We start from the raw sequence: 21,623 nt of genomic DNA on the forward strand, positions 1-21,623 counted from the left end.
TGTATTACATTTATTCAGGAGACTTGAAAGGGCTCCGTTGGAGCCATTTGAGTCTCTCAATCTCAGGCTATCCAGTAAATATACAATTACATACTTTTTAAAGTGTATTTTTTGGAAAAAAAAAAATAAAATTGTGTCAATATGTTACAGTCAATAACCTTTTCATAGTTTTATACATTAAAAGGCCAGGTGAAATGGTGATGTTATCTACTCTGACCTCCTGCGTCATACAGACCATATTATTTTGAAGATACACAGCCCCGTATAGTCAGCTTGATAGACTGTAACTGATTAACACAATGAATATTTAGTTTTGTATTTTTCCACAGTACAGATTGTGACAGTAGCAATATGGAAAAGTTTATTAAAAATGTTATATGAAAAGTTACGACATGTGAGTAGGAACCCAGATTGCAGAACTCAATCACTTTGTTTTTGATTAGTGCTTGTAATTATAGGCCCTGATAGAAAAACAACTGTTCAAAAAATAACATCGTCTTAGAACTTTTACTTGTTTGAGTTCAAAACTAAATCAGGTAACACCACTAATTTAATCTGAATTTCCATAATTCAGTCAGCCAACATATATTTGGAAATTCCACTGACCACAATTGCTCCTACATCTATTACTTAAAACAAACCTTTATGACTGCATTATAATCTACTGAAAATAGGAGTATATAAGATAAATGCTGACAAAATCTTGCTCTGCGTGACATAAACATGCCAATATAATATTACTTTTCCCTCTCTGTATATAATATATATGCACTTTAGAGTAAAAGAAAATAATCAACTTGTGTATTCAGGTATCTATGATGTACCATATACCAAGCACTAGACTTATCACACTTACCTTCCTGCATAATTAAAATTAAGTTCTCCAAATGCAAACATTTTTGTTACTTTATCAAAAAACAACAGTCAACATGCTCAGCACTTCATTACTCTCAGGGAAACAGTTGCACAAAAAGTTAAAGCTGCCATGAAAGATATTTCAAAATTGAAGTGAATTTTTCAAGTGAACAAAAAAACAGATGAGATGCTGTTCTGAATTAAAGATAATATAAAACCAGTTCTCCTGTTGTAGAGGAAAACCAAATGCAGAGTAAATAGTGTTAGTATTTTCCACCAAGGGACAAAATTGGAACAGGTGATGAATCATTTTGTTCTGTCTGTAGCAAAATATAAGTTATAGTAGATTGTTGACAATAAAAATCTATGCATGAATTAAAATATGCATGTATGTGTATGTGAGTGTGTGTATGCATTTCTAAATACACAAATGCATGTACACACACACATATTAATATATATGACAAAGAGGCATTGAATTCTGAATTCACCAAATGAGCAGATGTGCAATAAATACCCTAGGTTACTTAACTGTCAATTAATATATATTTTCAGCAATGACTGAATTGGATTTACTAAATAATGCTATGGGCTGATACTGGTGTAATTCTAACCTACAGTATGCGGTACCTCTACAAAACATCTCAAAAATGCCATCTGCATTGCATATTTGTTGTAAAACTATATCTTTTTCTAATCTTCATTTCTGTTAGCCGTTACATATGTATATCTGTTTATGCTCTAAGAAATAACAATTTGCAATGCTTTATAGCATGCCACATAAGTTCATAAAGTCCTCAAATCAATATAAAATCATGTAGTTGAACAAAAAGGCATACTATTTTTCATGCTATGCTCAATATAAATATAAATTCAAGGCAGTCAAGCTATTCATTACCAAAATAATAACCATAATATATGTGTATATATACCTACACTCTCTAAAAAGTGATCCAGTTATGTGAATTAAGAAATCAGTAAGAAATTGGCTGAATGTAGTACAAAAGTCTTATTTTATGTAAAAGCCAATACTGGCCATTTCAAGTATTTTAATACTTTCCTATAACCTTTTCATTAATAACTAGCTATCTGTAGAAATGATAACTTTATATGGAAAAATTGTATTCAAGTTAAATAAAAAATCATTTCTACTGTAGTTCATTTTTAGAGTGTGCATGTATACATAGCAAAATACCTTTCTACAGATCTATCATAAATATTTTTGTTTCTGTCTTTTCTTTCCTAAGAAAACACTTCAACATTTTTTTCTCTAATTTTGGATAATGTACATCAGGCCTTTAAGAAATTAAACCCATCTTAGATCATTAGCAACACCGGATTCCATTCAGTTTGTGCCAGTTTGCAAGTTAAAGGTCAAAGAGCAAAGACATAGGACAGTACACTTTAAGGAAATTCAGACAGTGAAGCTGTTCACAGAAGACAATGTTTAACTTGGTAATGACAGTCAACAGGTCAATAATCAAGTTCAAGGCAAGCTGTTCATTGTTGCAAAAGCTACTCCCCTCAAATCCTGGCTTTCATAAAAAACCAGGTGTCTGACATTTGGGGTGCATCATTCTGACCATCTTTAATAAGTTCACAGCCCAGTGACTGTAAAGCCTATCACTGCAAGAAGCAGCTCCTAAAATCAATAAAGAGGTCTGTCAGTTGCTGACTTTTCTCTAGGAAAAAAATATTGATACAAACCTGCTCTGCAGGTCACATGAAAATGACAATACTGCTGTTAGCACAAATTACACGTAATGACAAAATGCTTTGGTGGTCCCTTGGCTCTGTCGGTGATATCATGTTCAGCTAAAGGCCAGAGATTTGACTAACCCTTTGAGAACTATAGTGAACATGCAAGGGGGTAACACACCAGAGGATATTCATGCAATATCAGAGTCATCATTTTAGTTTTCCTTTGAAACTGTAACTCTACCTCTGAAGAGGCAAATTGTATTATCATGCAACATAGTTTAAAATAGAAGTTCAAGCTGCTTAAGATAAAAGGCTAAGCTATAAAACTGTAGCCAGTTCAGAAAAATCCTTGGTAAGTGGTAGAAGATATTAAAATAGGTTTGGTTCATTTAACCAGAAAGTAGCTGGTAAATATAGTTTGTTTTCTCTTTATGCTATAAATGCTTTTGTATCGATAATGCAAGTAGTTAAAAACACTCACTTGCAGTCACAGGAAATCCGTTTTAAATACAAAACAAAACAAAACAAAAACAAACCTGTTGTTCTTTTAAAATCTGTATTTCCAAAACACAATCCTGTAATTTAATGACAACCAAGATTAACATCCACCAGACTCTGATGCAATAGTTCTCAAAGGGTTACACCAAAGTAATACCAGTGTCAAGTTCTCTCCACCATGACTGTTGCTTTAAGTTCATTGAAATCCACTTCAGAGACACACTGCTTTTTACCATGCTTTGGAATGAGTGCTCCTGACAGACCTGTGAAAGGCCTGGGGCAGTTGGCTTGGTACAGCTTGGGAAAGATTATGCAGGAAAACCAACCCAAAATCAAACAAATCAATAAAAAGATTCCGCTTGAATATAGTAATGAATATAAATGAGTTTAAAACATTGAGGACATAGCCCAGAGCAGCTGTATAAAACACAAAATGAATGTATTATTAAGGCTGTTACTATATTGCAGATATTTTGGCCCCTTGTTTGTTGGAAAATGGCTGTCCAAACAGTCTGAAGTCCTGCGTGTCATCCGGGTCTCCCACCTGACAAACTGGAAGTAGGAGTAGGACTTTATCCATAGCAGACAGAAAGCAATCCTCTTTGGAGACAAAGCTGTTTTGGGTCTTCTCACTTTCCTGAAAGTTCCATTGCAGGTTGTTGTGTTTTTCTAAAAAAATTGACTTTCAGCAAAATTTTTTTCAAAGGGGAACAGGCCTTAAGGGAAAAATGTAGAAACATTTGAGATTTTTTATTTTTCCTCTTCATTAGTTAATCCTGATAGTTTATCGGGCATTTGGCGTGCAGAGGAAAGGCCTAAATTGAATGACAAAGAAAGACAAAGGACTGAAGAAACAGCAGATACTTTGTATCATGGAAGCTTCCCAGCTGAGCAAATCGCCACTCATGCGCAGGACAGGCAACCCCCTGGGTTTTAAAGATCAGCTTTGTTTCAGACTGACAGATGCCTGCTCCTAGCTAGGAAACTGCATAACAGCTCTTGTGTCGAATCTCAAGTTACCACAAACTCCTGGGAGGGAAAGAAAAAAACAAAACAAAACAAAACCCTACATCACACCCACTCTTGCATAGAGCGTTTGCAGTACAGTATGTGGCGGGGTGTTCCTTTCCTTTTGAACTGGAACACAGTGTAAACCAAGACAAGGAGGCACAAGGCCAGGATGCAAGGAATGACAATGGCTATGGCTTTCACAGTGCTGGCTGTGTTGTCCAATTTGATGACAATGTCAACGTCATCTTGAGGGCTGTGTCGGTCTTTGTCTCGGTCTGTTGGTCCATCACAACCCATAAAATCCTTAAGGATTGATCTGGGATAGCCAGGTTCCACTCTGAGCATCTGGTTATTGAATTTCCAGTACTCTTTTCCTTTGTAGAAATATGTGAAGCCTGAGGAAGAAAAATCACAATTATTCACAGTCATATCAGATCAAGCATGCCATCTACACCCAATGACTGAAACTACTGGTATCAAATTATTTTACAATTAGAAAGATAAAAAATATGAGGAATGTACCCTACTGATTGGCCTTTCAAAAGTTTCATTTCTTTCCTTTCTCTAGAAAATCTGTTTTCCCCTATTTTTTACAGAATAGAAAGGTTTTATTTCCTGCATTACCACAAACAATAAAGGAATTCCAAAAAAAATATATTATTTTTGACAGACCAGGGTCCAGGTGATTTGTTTATACATTGAAAGCCCAACTGGAGCTGTAATCCTCGGGGCCAGCTTTATGCATGCACTTGGAAGCATCTCAAGCTCTTCAAGATGAAAAGTCTACTGAAATAAGTTACTATGCTGAGCTAGCCAGAAATAAGAGCTCTGTCTCTTCAGTGTCACATAGCCTACCACTGTACTTCAGAAGAAGGAAACTGTGTGAAATAAAAGCAGCTTTGCCAAAAAAAAAAAAAAACAAAAAAACAAACAAACAAAAAAACAGGTGTACACATTTAAATTTTCTGTAGGGTGCTGGTATTTGATCATTTAGATGCAATCAAATATGCCTCCATGGAAAAAAAAAAAAAGAAAGAAAAAAGAGAGAGAGAGAGAGACTCCCTGACAAAAATCTGTTACTGTATTATCCCAGATGAAAAATGGTATTAATCTGGAAAAGCAAACAAACAAACAAATACAGCAAACTTTCACAAAGGGTGAATTTCCTCCCACTGTTTATAGGCTGAATACAAACTGATGGATTTTTTCCAAATTTTTTTTTTCTCCCAGTTAAGTACTTCATCTGAAGCAATTTGATGTATTATCTATAAAAATATTCTAATATATATAGAGAGACTATATAGAGATATGACATCTCTATATCTGTATTCTTACCTATATATATAAACTACAAACTTGTATATATCAGGTACCTATAACCCAAAATACTGACATTAGTATTAATTGCTAAGGAAATCCTTTTGTCTATTATCAGACTTACTGTAGGTGTTTATTTGCATGGTTTGCACAATAAAAATACAAGGGAAAGCCAAAATAAATTAAAAATTATTTGGTTTAATTAGAAGATATGCTTTCAAAAGGTCATCAACAGAACTATGAAGATAAGCTTGTATGTCAGCTCTTCTACCCAAAGAAAGGAAAACAGATCCAGACAAAATGCACTCAAATTCTTTCCAGATAAGCTGTGTTACTTCATATTGGTATCTGTTTTTGTTTCTTGGTATTTCCATATAAGCAGCAGTGGAGATCTGAACTATTTCTCAGGACATGCCTGCTTTCATTATTTCATGAAAAATGTCTTAGTGGTTTAATGGGAAATTTATGATACCATTTTCTGCCTTTTTTTCTGCCCTAGGGTCCTTTTAGGCTTCCTGAGAAGCCCAAGAATGTCCTTTTCCCTTCACCTTCTTCACAATATAATGTCATGTTTTACCACCCTCCTCATTCAAAGACTGCTAGACAGACTATCAAAGCTATTGGGGAAGAAAAGAGAAGTGGGTCTGACATTATGAAGAGTCTTTTCTGCCTTAGTAATAAGTGTTCTGCCCCTGTAGTACTTTGAAAACCACTCATCTGAGTGTTACACTAAGATAATTTGCATTCATAATGATAGACACATGTACCTGAGCTCAATAGAGAAACCATTTTATAAGAAGTGCAATCAAAATAAGAAAAAAAAAAATAATACATGCATACATACAGCTATCATAGAATCATAGAATAGCTCGGGTTGGAAAGAACCTTAAATATCATCTAACTCCAACCCCCGCCCTCCCCGCCCCGCCACAGGCAGGGATACCATCCACTAGATCAGGTTGGCACTAGATCAGGTTGGCCAAGGCCCCATCTGTCCTGGCCTTGAACACCTCCAGGGATGGGGCATCCACAACTTGTGTTTGCCAACCTGTTCCAGCGCCTCACTATATATAAACATATATATGTACTAAATTCCTTTTGGATGTAAATCTTTAGAAATATGCTTAAAAAGTAATTAAGGGAAGAAAGCAGAGGTTATATCAATTGTGCTTGTGCGTGCATACATAATTTTTGTGCCCATTTCCAAACATATATGTGTATTTACAAACAACAGTTAGTTATTGAGTGTAATATACGCAGAATATCATCATGCCTGATCTACTTCCCAGTAAAAATAAAATAAACCAAAGAAAAACAACATAAAAAAACCTAGTCTAGCCAAAATGCTGGAATCCAAAGATGTTTTCTACTTCTGGGTGTAACAGAGATGAAGCAAGGAAGCAATTAGATATATTTTGGGAAAACAAACAAACAAACAAATAAAACCAAAAAACTATAGTAAATTACTTAAGTTGGAGATTGAAATACTAGATGGAAATGATCTATACATGGAAAGAAATCTTTTTGCCTAATTATTAAAAGGAAATTAAAATAATATGGCAATACATATATGTGCTGTCTGTGAGGTGAGCACAAGAAATTCAAAATTTACTAATAAATAAATCATAAATGCCATACAACTTTCTTCCAACAATGACAAATGAGGACAGATGCATATTTTTATTCCCATCAAAGGTATCTACACTCTGTGCAACTGAGGACAGCCTGCCAGTAGCCCTGAGTAGCACTGAATTCTCATAAAGTAGACGAGATTTTGGCTGCTCTCATTCATTTGGAACTGTGGCAAACCGAAATTCTAGATTCCTGTATGTGATGATCCATCTTGGTCCAGGTAATAGCACCTTATACTAACATCCCCATGATTTGCATTTCTGTATCATGGGTTTATGACATCTTTGATAACATAGATTTCTAAGGATATATCAGATTAAGATTTCTATTCAGATAAAAATCTGGTTTCCCTGTTCTAGTTGTTCAGAATAAAGGTACTACCTTCTAAACTGTATAAACAGCCAATGCCTTGACAGTAGCAAAATGGAGATATACTGTGGTTAGAAAACTCATTTTAAGACATTCTTTAATTCTGCAGAAAACAGAAATAATTAAATGATTTAAGACAGAATAAACAAACAAAAAGAATGAAAATTAATGTTTATTATGCTAAATTTGAAAGATCTTTTCCCTTCATTGTGTTAAGTGATACATGCAAGCAAACAAATCCTTTTTCACAAAATCAAGTTCTATAGCAGGAAATATTTCCTCTCTTCATAAATTCCTCCACTACTTAATACAAATAGTCAATCACTGCTCTGCTACTTTATCTTACATAAAGGGTAAACTAGTAAATTATTAAAACAGAGATGTGTTTGCATACCATTTTCTTTGTGGACAAAGGCTCCCTGAGGAGATTCTGGGATACCTTTCCAAATTGTGATTGGTTTGGGATAACCAGGGTCCATGGATCTCATTTCTTCACTGTACCTCCAGTACCTGTTTTTTTTTTTTTTTTTTTTTTTTTTTTTTTTTTTAAAGAAAGAAAACAAAAAAAAATATAACATAACAGGCAAGAAACTACATAGTTTTTTCCTTCTGACATGTGCTGTATTCAATAGTCACAAAACACCTGAGTTCTTTTCTTTGAAGATACTACCAAATAACAAAGAAATAAAATCTATTTGCAAACTAGATTAACTGTTTCATATACGCTGAAAAAAAGAAAGATAAAAGATTTTTGCACTTTGACAACTAAATCAACTTGTGTCCCACTTTTAATCAGAGCAATTCTGATGTCTAGAACACAGTGAAACAAAGAGAAGCAGCATATGAAAAAAAAGGTACACAAATGTTTTAACTAACATTTTAATCACAAAAATGCCAGCATGCTTAACTGCTTAACTTGACTCCCTATGAATATACATTACTGTAGCTGGTCATTTTATTACATAGTTACGATGCAACAGAAAATTTCAAAAGCACTTCTGCATCATTGTCAACCAGTCTTTCTCTAGTTAAAAAGCCTCAATATGCAAATTCTAGGCAACCTGAACTTCAGATAAATATTTACAATCTTGATTTTATTTACACTTAGAAATAACGTTGATACTTCCCTTGGTCTTACGCAGATGATTAAACTGCTATATGCATCTAAGTGTTATCATAGAGTATCCTTAGTTTCTCTGTGTATATTGCTATAATATCTGGGGAGGTTAGTACATATTTTGTTTGGCTCCACTAATTTAAAATACACTAAGTTAGAGCATAGTTTTTTGGGAGTTTTCCAAATTCAGCTTTATTCTCGTGAAAAATCACCTATAAAGGCTATAAAACTCTCCATATCACCTGAATTAATAATATAGTCCTGCTAAATTCTTGACCTTTTTTATAATTTGAACCATTTGACTTCAGCTTTTAGAAATGGTTGTTATGATATATCCTGGTAGATTAAAGAGTCCTTAAGTGGACAATATTTTTTCCTTGTGAAGGTTCTTAGAAACTAATCAATTCATCTCTTGATCTTTCTGAAAAACAGAATAGACTAAACTCTTATGTACCTTGCCCTGTGTGGCATTTCCCTGGCTTTAAAATTCTAGTGAAATTAAAAGGTGGCAGATTTGGTAAATTACACTAAAAACTATTTGCATTTATTTTTTTATTTCAAATGCATAAATCATTTTTATAAGCTGATTTCTTAATATAGTAGCACATGCACCAGTAACCAGCCAGAAAACGATGTTGTTTATTTTGAAATGGAACATCTTTTAGAATTTACATGGAGAATGAAACAACATGTAGAAATAGCAAACAAAGATCTGAAATCAATACTAATGCAGATAGTTATAACTCATGTCCTGACTCTGCATTTCTTCAGCCTTAGCTTGCATCTTCTGTTTCCACATTTGTTTGTTCTCATTTCTGTGTTCTCACTCTTCACTGAGTTTAATCTTCTATTTTCTATTTTTATCTTTTTATCTTTTTATCATTTTTATCTGCATTTCTTATGAATTATCTTATGTTTTCCTCTATCCCTCTTTCCCAAAACCCCCTTTCTTGCTTGCTTAATTCCATCCTTTTTCATTTCTTCTCTTCCAACCTGGAGCTCTTCTTGCGAGCTCCATTTACATATATAACCTCTATGTTTTTCTACATGATGGAAACAGGCAGTCCTATAGGACTTTCAAACATATATGTTGCCATTAAAAAACATCTTTGAGGACACAGTCAGTACACACTTGAAAGCCCTGAAAGCATTGTCTTTTCAGCATTGATGAGAAATCCTATTAGGAAAAGACCGATCATGATACTATCTCTTCAGTCAGTGCTGGAACAATGAGCATGTCCACAGGGTAAGGAAAAGCCTAGTTCTGTCTTTCCTTGGCATGCAAAATGTTCATAAGCAGACTCCCCAGTGACGACTTGAATGGTTTGAGCTTTACCAACTATATAAACTGTGCTACTATATCTCAAAGACTGATAGAATAAAAGGGAGAAAATAAATGAAAATGCACTTTGTGATTTCGTAAAAATAAATATAGAAAAACATTTGCTAAAATGCATTCTTTCCTCTAGTTAATACTGTGTACTTAACCATATTGTAAACTACCAGATAACTAAACTTTATCAATGAAAAAAAAAGATTCATTTAAACTAAAAAGTGCAAAAAACACACCAAAGAGGGTCATAAACAAGGCCAAGTGTCAAGAAGTGCAGCAAGCATGTTATCGTCTTGTCCTACACTATTCAGTTCTAAGGAGAGGAATAAGAGTGGGTAAAATGTCTTTCTGCAGTCTTTTGTGCCCTCTTTTGCTTTCATAGAATTACTTTGAAGAGTTATCTTTTCTGTGTAAATGGATCACTTCAAGTAATAATAATGATCATTTCATGAATTAGTTTAGACATACAAATATTATAATATAATTTACTATTTGAACTTCTAAATATATTTATATTTTTAATCTTATAGGTAATATTTTATGCTTGTTATTCTATTGCTCCAACTGCTTTTTGTTTATACCGTTGTTCTGGCAAATTTAACTCTGTCTAGATTCTGCCCTGAAGCTCCTTTACTGAATATTATCATCAAAACAATTGTACATGTCCTTGAGTTACATAAGCAGGAACATTGTTATTTTGACGCTAGTGTAATGTTTTGATTTCCTTTAATTACTATGTCCTGCCACTAAGCAGCTACATTCATACCTTACTAAGGATTAAATACAGCCCTATAGTATATATATACGTACTACTAAAACCAGCAGAATTCAACTCTAACTTTACATAAAATAAAGAAATTGTGATATAAAAAATACACATTGAGAAGCTTAGTGGTATATGGGCTTATTCCCACTGGTGGTCAATATCCCATAATAGCTCAATTATCTCTGCAAGCTCCATGTTCTTCGATCTTCTTACATACTGCAATGCATTTATATCATGCTGAGTCTCATTCTGCTAGTTAGCTCTAAGTTTAAACTTTGTCAACAGATTTTTTTTTTTACTGAAGGTTTTTTTTTATGTTAAAATATTATTTCCAATTATTATTATTATTATTATTATTTAGGAAACTATTAACTATAAGTAACTGTTTGTGCATGGAAATATAAAAGGACACTTCTGAATAAAGACTAAGTGAAGGTCATGTCAGATTCCTACTGTACATACTTTCCCAGGTGTGTGGAGGTGGGAAATTATTATCTGAAAATGAACTTACATGAAAAATAAAAATATAATAATCAATCTTCTGAACAAGAGGAAGCAAATTATACAGGTGTCTTTCTTCGCTAATTTTCAAACACCACTAAATTTTGACTTAGTTTCTACCTTCTTTACCAGATCTTGAAGAACTATTTTTCTTTAAAAACAAACAAAACCTTTAACAATACAGTTGGTTGTGGCAGTCTGTAAAGCAATATTATTGTACTGTTAAAAGATGATAAATACAGTGTTATCTACTAAACTAGTAAACTAAAAATATTCTGTGATGTGCATTAAATTAATTTCTTAAGACATCCAAGAACATTATTAATGTCTCATAATCCTAAGTACCATACAGTAATAACAGCAGCAATCATACTTTTAACAATACTAATATAAACATTCAAATAATTAGGAAAGAATAAGTTTTCTATTGGTTTATTATTTGTTTATTATTATTGGTGTCTTGAGCACCCAGAATATATTAATAAACAAATATAGTAACAAGTTGAACTTATCCATCATTCAGATAACTTGCAGAGCTTCAAAAACCAATGGGTTTTCTTAACATTTCTATAAAGTTGACAAATATTCTTTCCTTTATTTTTGCAGATATGGAAATGAAGACATGGAGACAATAAGTGACAAGTGGAAGTCAGTTTCAGGACTGGAGGAGAACTCAGATTTTACCATTTTTCTTTTGTTCTTTTTTTAATAATAAAAATAAGTGTCCCTTCTGAAAGAAACCATAGCCTTAATTTAAAAATAATTCCTAGGGAACTGCTTAAATTGTTCTCTAGCTTCCTGTGTTAGCTGTCATTTTCCTTTCTTATCTCATTTTTAAATAGTAGCAACAAAGCCATTTTCACTGACCTTAAAAACTTTCAAATGAATCATTGCCTGTTTATGTGCTAGAGTTTAGAAATGAGGATAAAAAGGAGGTAATAGTGGACATAAGACTAAACACCAGGAAACTACCCAAATAAAGTGAGAGTGCAAGCTAATTACATTACTTGGAATATTTAAATTTAAATTTGTCACAACTGTGACATGCCTGTTGACTTCTAAATCATAACTTTCCACTGGAAAGAGACACTTCATATCAGTATGCTAACATAATGATAATATAGATTATAAGAAATATGAAAGAAGTATGGCCCTCTGCAGGAGGAATTAATAACATCCACAAAAACCACTGAGTTGTTGAAGTGGCACAACTTCTTTAGAGAAATAACAGAAAAGATTAATGTGCTTAGTTGAGATCCACAAAATTGTTTCCTTGAAGAATTCATATACCAACCTATCTCCTTTGAAGAAGTAGGTTTTCCCAACATCTTCCCACCAAATTGCTGAATCAATACCATGGGAAGGAATTCCACTTCCAAGTGTTATTAAGTCATGAGGATACCCTGGCTGGAGAGTAGTGTCCTTGAAAACCCAGAACTTGTTACCTGTACAAAACCATATATAAAGACATACATATATAGGTGTTAGTCTTCAGAACTCTCAGTATTGAAATGAATACATTCTAAAGAAATAAGACTCCCATAGGGTACAGTAATTGTGCTACAAACTTTGAAATGAAAAATATTATATCACTGCAGATAATGCCAAAATAAAATACCTTTGAAAATAAAATATATTACAGATACCTTGTATTTATAAAACATCTATTATCCAAAAGGACCATAAATAGGACCACATATTCTAATACCATCTATTCTGAGATCAAACCCAGAGTGAAAATTAAGTCATCTTTAAGGGTCTCTGTGAACGGTAATGTAATAAATTTACAGCAGTACAATACAATAGTATATAATGTTGCACGAGGAAAAAAATAGTTAATTTTAAGACAAAATGAGATAAGAAAACATAAATAAATGAAAAATAGAAACTCTTATCCTCATATAAACTGAATACTTTTATGTCTGTGTTCTTTTTCTCCTGAAAAAGTTAAATTATTTAGGCATAATGTACAGGTAGATTTTAAAATATTTTTTCATATTATACATTCATATTCATATCCTTAGTGTGACCTACAGACTGCAAACTAAGGTTCTGAAGTCCCTCAGGTGAAAATGCTGTGCTCCTGAAATTAATGAGTGGTTGCCTTTAGTACCAGTGGCAATATCATTTAACCTTTGGTTTTGCGTAGTGGATCATTGAAAACCACACAATTGATTTAGTGTATGATGATAACACAAGGTAGTTGTGTGATGCTAGCTGGTATGCAAATATCTACACAAGGTTACCTAATCTGTTTTAAATATCAGTTTAGGCGTAATGCCTCCTGGACAGCAATGCTCAGTGGTTGAATCCTTACTGTTTCAGTTACTTGCTGAATATATTGTCTGTCTAGCAGTGAGCATGTCTACAAAAGTAGAATTTGCCACAATTTTTTCTAGTACCTGTACCTGCTTTTGGATAGGATGCTCCCTGTGCTCTCTTGAGATTCTTAACACTTCATTTTCCCACCTTCAGTTTGCTCTAGCTTCCTATCCAAGCTCTTCTTCCTCAATGAACTCATGTCACCAAATTCATTACCTCATATTATAAGCCTTTAGACTAGTGCTATCCACAATAATTCTGCTATCTTCTAGGCTCTTCCCTGTCTTTTAAACATACTGTGCCTGCTGACCTATTTCTGCAACCATCTTTTCATTTGTATGTTTTTACTTTCTTCTAATTAATCCTCAAAATACACATCTTACCTGTGTATTTTCAGTAAAAATTTCTCTTTCAAACACAGACATCTCAGGCTGAAAAAAGGTAATAAAGATCCTCCTATGCCCCCTAGAAATAGGGAAAATGGAGCATAATCTATGTTTTAGTATTTATCTGAAGAACTTGCTTTAGAGCCTGTCTTCTTTTTGCTTTATGTTATCTAGGCCACAGGGACATTCTTTGTAAGCTAGACTATAGCCTCCATCATGTAGGAAACATGCTTATTTTCTCTTTAAGGGACTACCTTCATCTGTGTTTCTAAAAAGTGCTGCTAATTGTAATAACAACACTGAAGGAGAGGGTTGCCTGATGTGATGTAGACCTTTCTGAGTTACATTACAGAGAAGTCTAGGGAAGGTACACAAATACTGGATTGGCCTATTGTATATGTTTATATAGCCCTATTGGATATTTCACCTTAGTCTGTCCAGTGTTATTTATGATGATGTTTAAAATTTAAGGGAAAAAAAATGAAACAAACAAACCAAAACAACAACAAAAACAGGTTGTATGGGGCTTTGAGCAGCCTGTTCTAGTGGAAGGTGTCCCTGCCTGTGGCAGAGGGTTTGCAACTAAATGATCTTTAAGGTTCTTTCCAACCCAAACCATTCTATGATTCTATGATAAAATATGTTTTCCTCAGACACTTTTAGAAAGAGATCTTAATAGATAAAATCATGGCTGTTTATATTAGTTATTATATTTACCTGTAAGGCTAGGCAGGCTGTTACACAGACTTAGGAGGTTAAGGCGCTATGCTGCATAATTATTTTATAAGGAAATGTAGTATCACTCCAAAGACATAGGATCAGGTGTATGCCAGAGTTAAGAAGAGGGAAAATCCAGAACACTGGTTTGCAGTTGTTTTTAAATTTTAGCTATCCCTCAGTGGTATTAAATATTTGCATAACGGGAGGTTTGCTTTATATCCCTGTTTGTACTGGAGTGATATAAAGCATGCTTTCATTTTATCACAGTTTTAATTAGGAGAAGGGATATAGTTTCAGTCCCTCCCATGCTGGGTTTCCAGAATAAATTTTTTATCAGCTTCTTCACAGCTGCTTGCCACCCACTTCCAAATACTGAGACTACAGTTTGCTCAACAGATCCATCTTTTCCCTCTGTCAGTTGAAGGAAGAAAGGGTTCTAAGAAGAAACACATACAGAGACATTTGAAGTACTGAAAATAAAAGGGACATAGAGATCTAAGAACAGTCACAAAAAGCTAAGGTCTGTATTGACCAAGGATTAAGGTCTGTGCTACCCTGATGTTTACCTTTACTGAGATTCCCTACAGAATTCACTTATATAGGGTATGATGATGAGGGTGAGCATCTCTAATCTTTCATTGTCTCTCCTTCCATGTGGTTTATCCTTCTGCCAATTCAGATGACCAGACACAGAAGACTTCAGATGATAATGGCAGTTTCAAATGCAACAGTAAGAGAAGCCATGTATTTTGGACCTTAGTAGTTGGTACTTATGGTGTGAACAACAGATGGCATCCAGTAAATGATACGGAGCCAGCTCATTTCTGTTTCAGAAGATCATTCAAAATGACAGCTGTTGCACAGCATTGAGAGGCATATGCTGTGATGTATGTAATGCCATTACCTTTTCTTGTGCCTCACAAGGAATAAAAGTAAAGTCAGTTGTTAGGAATTGATCATTACCAGCCATACCCAACACGTCAAATTCAGCTATTAACAAGATCAAGTCACAGCAAAACAAAACAGTGGTTGAGCGCACACTTTAGTGGATAGCAGTACTGAGCAAGGTAACAAATCTGTTACATGTTCATATATACTGAAGTATAAGCAGGTAAAGAAAGGAAAAACATGACATAAGTGAGAAATTAAATCCTTCTTCACAAAATTTCTGACAGAAAGCGAATTGCTTTGCGGTAAATAGAAAAAAGGTAAATTTAACTATATAAAATACACTTACAAAAATGGAGACAGTAGGGCATTGAGAGCTTTAACATATGTGGGCAAAACTTCTATTGATTCTAACTATTCTAACACTAACTATTATGTATTATAGAGTTTAACATTGGAAGATATATTTAGTCTGCTACAACTCCGTTGATTGTATATGGGAATGGGAATGTTTGTATATAAGAAACCCAAATGTTCCACCTGACTGCCCATTTTATTTTTTTATTTATTTTTTTTCCTGTTTAGCATCTGTCCCTCAGCTGGAAGAAAGTGGGTGACTTGATCAGAGAATTTCAGAAAAGTTCAAATTCAGTATTAGGAGTTAAAGCTGAAAATCAGTGCAAAGGATGCATGACTATAAAGAAAATTAACTCCTTTACTTCTAAATTATATTTATGTATCGTAAAATGTACTAAAAATGAACCCTCATGTCAGTAAGCTTTCATTTGGTTCATATTCCACTTCCACAATTAAATAGTCAATACACTTCATGAATTGTGATTACAATGGAAATAAAGAATACATAACAAGACTAAAATAATTATAGTTTCAACCTTCTTATACATAAATAATGCTTGATCGGAGTCCTACTGTATGGCCCAGACAGAAATTAGCACTGTATTTATTTAATAGACTTGTTTTTCAAGGTCTGTTTGGTAGGTTTGTTATTCTCACAGAGTTTAATAAAGCACCACATGTTTCATGAAGTCTGGCCAGCCTTCAGAATGTTTCATCTCTCTGCATTTATTCCCTAATGTAGATCCAATATACCAACAAGCAGAATGTTAAGGTCACAAGCTGAGAATGAAGCAAGTGACAAAAAAGTCAAAATGTCTTACTTTTTTTCAGTAATGCTTTGTTAAATATCATCACCATAGGAAAATAATTGAGAAAGATGAACTGTGACTGCAATTACTTGAAGTTTCTAAGCATCTATCTTTGACATTCTTAAAAAATTGCTGGAAATAAAGGCTATCTCTACTGCAATACCTCTCTTAAAATACCAAATATTTAACTCCAGATAGTCTCCAGACTGACAACTGCAAACAATTATGCAGATTTTAGAAACCATGACCATTCCTTTTTAGCATCAGAATGCTGAATGGTTGTGCTCCAGGGTTGTCAGCAACCAATTCATGTTTGTTCATGGTCTATGTACTTATAATATCCTGTGCAGGATATAGCATATAATCACTATATGTGCTATGATGAGCCAAGATTATAAAAACTTTTAGGACTTCTATTCTGAACTGGTTTCTGTCTGAAACCAGTTAGAATTTGAATATCTAATTCCGGAGGGTTTTTTCTCCAGTTACTCTTGTTCCTAACTTTGGTCTTGCAAGCCAGGATCAAGCATCTTCTCACTAGTATCCCCAAGTTACTATTTTTGCTTCCTTTTATCTCATTCTCTTTTTTTTTCCCCACATCTCGTCTCTGGCACTTCTCTGCTCCATTATCCAACGCTATAGTAAATCTATTTTTCAAAATAATATTGCCAAGCAGTGGGATAAGTGCAGTTGAAAGTTATGATGGTGGCACTGTGTTTTACAGCAGCCTTTCTATTGCTACATTTGGTTTACCATAACATTCAATAGCACAGATGGCCTGACAATTTCATTTTTAGCACTACATAAATTCCCACAGGTATGGAGAATAAATTTTACTATTCACATTTCCTCATTTAAAATAAAATAATAATAATAAATAATAAAAAGTATAGTTCTGGAGCCATCTTCTTATTATCATTCAGCACAGACACCAGCAGTGAATAACAAGAATGTAAACAGCTGCTTTTTATAAGCCACTGTCCACCAGATAGTTAAGTACTTTATAAGCATTATGAGTCACAAGGATGCGGGCCAATTATCTTAAGCTACATAAAATGAGCAAGTATCACTTTATAGCTTTGCACTACAAGCATGTCACTGAATTTTTGCAATTATTTTTCCTTTTATAAAATAAATATCAATGAAAAAAAAAAGTATATGAAACTAGTTAAATTTGTAAAGATAAAAAAATCAAAACCAAGGAAATTTCAAAACTGAAGAAGACCCTTGATCCAATAGCCTTGAACTTGATTTAGCTATATTTTTGATGGATATCTAACATATTATGTGTGGTCTCAAATGCTCCACCAATATTCTCAGAAGATTAATGTTGAACAGGTATAAACATACTGAAAGATTTTAAATAGCACACATAAGGAATAACTACATTTCTCACAGTAAAAATATAAGCTATACAGATGTTTCAAAGGATCATAAATAAATATTCCACCCTCAGTTGCCATCCCAGATTATTTGTATATGGCTAATATTTTACAACATGGCTCCCATTTAAATATATATATATATATATATACATACATTTAAAATACCTGTTGTCCTGGTTTCAGTTAGAACAGAGAGCATGAGACTCTTAATCTCAGGGTCGTGGGTTCGAGCCCCACGTTGGGCGCCAAAAAGACTGTAGTGGTTTAACCCGGCTGGCAGCTAAACACCACGCAGCCGTTCGCTCACCCTCCCCCCTCCCTCTCTGGGACGGGGGAGAGAAATGGAAAGTGAAGCCCGTGAGCTGAGATAAAGACAGTTTAATAAGACAGGAAAATAATAATAATAATAATAATAATAATAATAATAATAATAATAATAATAATAATAATAATAATAGTACAATGATGATAATAGTACTACTACTAATAATATGTACAAACAAGTGATGCACAATGCAATTGCTCACCACCCGCTGACCGATGCCCAGCTTAACCCCGAGCAGTCCGGCCCCCTCCCCCCGGCTAGCCACCCCTATATATTGTTTAGCATGACGTCAGATGGTATGGAATACCCCTTTGGCTAGTTCGGGTCACCTGTCCTGGGTCTGTCCCCTCCCAGCTCTTACTGTACCCCCAGCCTGCCTGTTGGCAGGACAGAGCGAAAGTCTGAGGTGTCCTTGGCTTGGTATAAGCACTGCTCTGCAACAATTAAAACATCGGAGTGTTATCAGCACTCTTCTCATCCTAAGCCAAAACACAGCATTCCACCAGCTACTAGGAAGAAAATTAATTCTGTTCTAACTGAAACCAGGACATCTATACTATTTTATATTTCTACTAGTGTAAAACAGAAGCCTATTAATAAGAATACAACTGTTTACACATAAATAGGAAAAATATAATACTAATTAAAAAAAAAAAAAAGAAAAAAGTTATGAAGATCTAAACTTGCTTTATCATTTAAATCAACTATTTCAAACGATGTTTGATGTCTCAGAAGGTAAAGATTTAAACAAATCAAATCAAATCAAATCAAATCAAATTCAATTGGATCAAATAGGATAGAATCGAATCAAATCAAATCAAATCAAATTGAATTGAATTGAATTGAATAGTTCAGTTGGAAGGGACCTTCAGAGACCATCTAGTCCAACTGCCTGACTTCTTCAGAGCTAACAAAAGTTAAAGTATATTATTGAGGTCATTGTCCAAATATCTCTTGAACATTGACAGACATGAAGCATCAACCACCTCTCTGGGAAGCTTGTTTCAGTGTTTGATCTCTGTCATGGTAAAGAAATTTTTTCTTACATCTAGTCTGAACTTCCCCTGGACCAGCTTCACACCATTTTTGCATATCTTGTTATCAGTTACCAGGAAAAAGGGACAAGCACCTCCCTGCCTGTTTCCTTTCCTCAAGAAGTCATAGAGAATAATAAGGTCATTCTCATCTCTTTCTCACGCCTTCTCATATAATAAGATTACACCTTCTCATCTCCAGACAACCCGAGTGTCCTCATAAGAAGGAAATAGAGCATAGATTATTGAAAGTAAATGAGATTTGTGGATTCCTAAAGAGATCAACAGAATGTTCCTATCCTGGATGTTTCACAAGGTCTACACTGAGTGTATCTTGGAAGTGTTATTGGCCTACGATTGAATGATTTTTGTCCTGAACCTATGACAGTTTAGGCATGCAAGCAAAAACGAAGTTGCAATTACTCACTAGTAGTCACAGATGAATAAATTGTATTAATTCTCCCTCCTCTGACCCCAGACAGTGGATATATTGCTCCACAAAAAAGAAAGCAGAAGTGAAAAACTGTTCAGTCATGGAAGATGTCCAGACCCTGTTTCACCATAGGAACAAAGCCTCCAAAGTGAGTGAAAGAGAGCAATAGAGATGTAAGGTGTGCCTTCAGAAAGGATTCTGAAGGGAGGATATTTACACACTGACATGTTTCTCCAGAACATGGCTGAGATTGAACAGCCTATAATTTATTGGAAGACATTGGATGTTACTGATAACTTGAGAAGAAGTATTGGAAGCTTTATTTAAAAACCTGCAAGTCAATGCTGTTGTCACTTGATCACGACACTTTTCTGTGGTGAAGAACGGATCAGTCTTAAAGTGAGAAGTGAGGTGATCTGGAGAGTGTTTTCTGAGCACACTGTGATGTTCACCCAGTCCAAGCTTGGTGATAGCATTAACTCCATTGATTCTTTTTTTTTTTTTTTTTTCCTCTGAATAATGAACATAAATGTTGGCTTAGATCTGTGCTTTGTGAACACATCTGTATTACAAACTTCAGATTTAGAGCTCCTACTAGAACTTACTTGGTTTCACCATTTTTTTTTTCCATTGGTAAAGCATTCTACCTAGGTAACATGTTCTGTTTGCTCATCATCTCAGCAACAATCAGCTTGTCTATTGCTAACAACCTTGGGAGGAAGACATACACTATTTTCCCAAGAAGAAATTTTGTAAGGGAATGGAAGAAATGAGATGAGGATTGCTACCTACAGACTTCTGCTATCATGTTTCACAAATCATCTGAGATCCTTGGTAAACAGGAGTTTTCAAGGACATGCATAGAAAATACTCAGATGAATCTATTCATTCTGTGGCAGCAAGAAAACAGGAATTACACTGGTAGACAAACACCATCAGGTAGATATTGGAAATCATGAAGAGCTTATTCTTCATGACAGAGAAGCAAAAATTCAGAAAAAAAAAAGTCAAAAAAGAAAATAGAAGTATTTTTGACTTTGGCAAACAACAAAACAATACAGATGTTACTGAAAAACAAAACAAAACACAACAACAACAAATAAAGGAATTTTGAATGAAAAGCAAGTGGAAAAATATCTATAGCAAAATCCAAGTGTATGATGTTATCAATAAGGCACAAAATCATCTGGTCTGAACTCAAAGAGCATACACTGGGGATAAGGAAGATGGAAAAGAACAGTTTTCTGACTTATAGAAACACTATCGTGTTGCTTCTATTTGCTTTAATTAATCTAGATTATTTCATTTCACATGCAAAAACATGAACAAAATCCTCTTAGCCCCTCCTGTTGTTTTGTTGTCTGTAACATACAGACTTGTTGAATCAACCCATTCCTCCAGGGCCTAACAGGAGTCAGTCAGCACTGGATAAAGATTTAAATAATAAAATATTTTTAGGTCACAGGGAAGGAAAGGAAACGAAAGGTAAGGCTAGCTTGATCATTTCTGCGTGAAGGTCAGGCAATGGGGATCCCAGAATTATCAAGGAAGAGGTCTGATGTGCACAGAATGGTTCCTTTGCTCTGTGTAACAATGATGAGCAAAGAAGAATGTACAGAATAATCCCTCTATCCTTGTATGACCAGCAGACATGAAAATCAAATAGAGGAATGCAGATTTCGTGATACTTTGATCATGATCTTACTGACTTCCCAGTTTATGTCATTAAGTTTATTTTATGGCAACATAAATAAAAGTATATATTCTTTTGAAGTCATACAAATAGAAAATACTACATGGAATGTAATTTACCTTACAATTCACACACACACAAAAAAATAGTTTGGCTATTAGTAGAATGTAA

General features: G+C 34.2%; 1 protein-coding gene across 2 annotated transcripts in view; it reads right to left on the bottom strand.

Moving 5' to 3' along the window:
• Nucleotides 1-347: 347 nt before the first annotated feature.
• The window catches only part of MMP16 (matrix metallopeptidase 16), a 189,128-nt gene continuing 167,852 nt past the window's right edge, over nt 348-21,623 (bottom strand). For both annotated transcript variants that reach the window (XM_032181550.1, XM_032181551.1), the window contains 3 exons: nt 12,395-12,545; nt 7,778-7,893; nt 348-4,460 (listed from right to left, as the gene is read on the bottom strand). In XM_032181550.1, coding sequence (XP_032037441.1) covers nt 4,126-4,460; nt 7,778-7,893; nt 12,395-12,545 — 602 coding nt within the window. In that variant the 3' untranslated portion in view covers nt 348-4,125. The remainder of the gene's footprint in view (nt 4,461-7,777; nt 7,894-12,394; nt 12,546-21,623) is intronic.

The sequence above is a fragment of the Aythya fuligula genome, chromosome 2 (genome assembly GCF_009819795.1).
Source record: "Aythya fuligula isolate bAytFul2 chromosome 2, bAytFul2.pri, whole genome shotgun sequence".
Taxonomy (NCBI): domain Eukaryota; kingdom Metazoa; phylum Chordata; class Aves; order Anseriformes; family Anatidae; genus Aythya; species Aythya fuligula.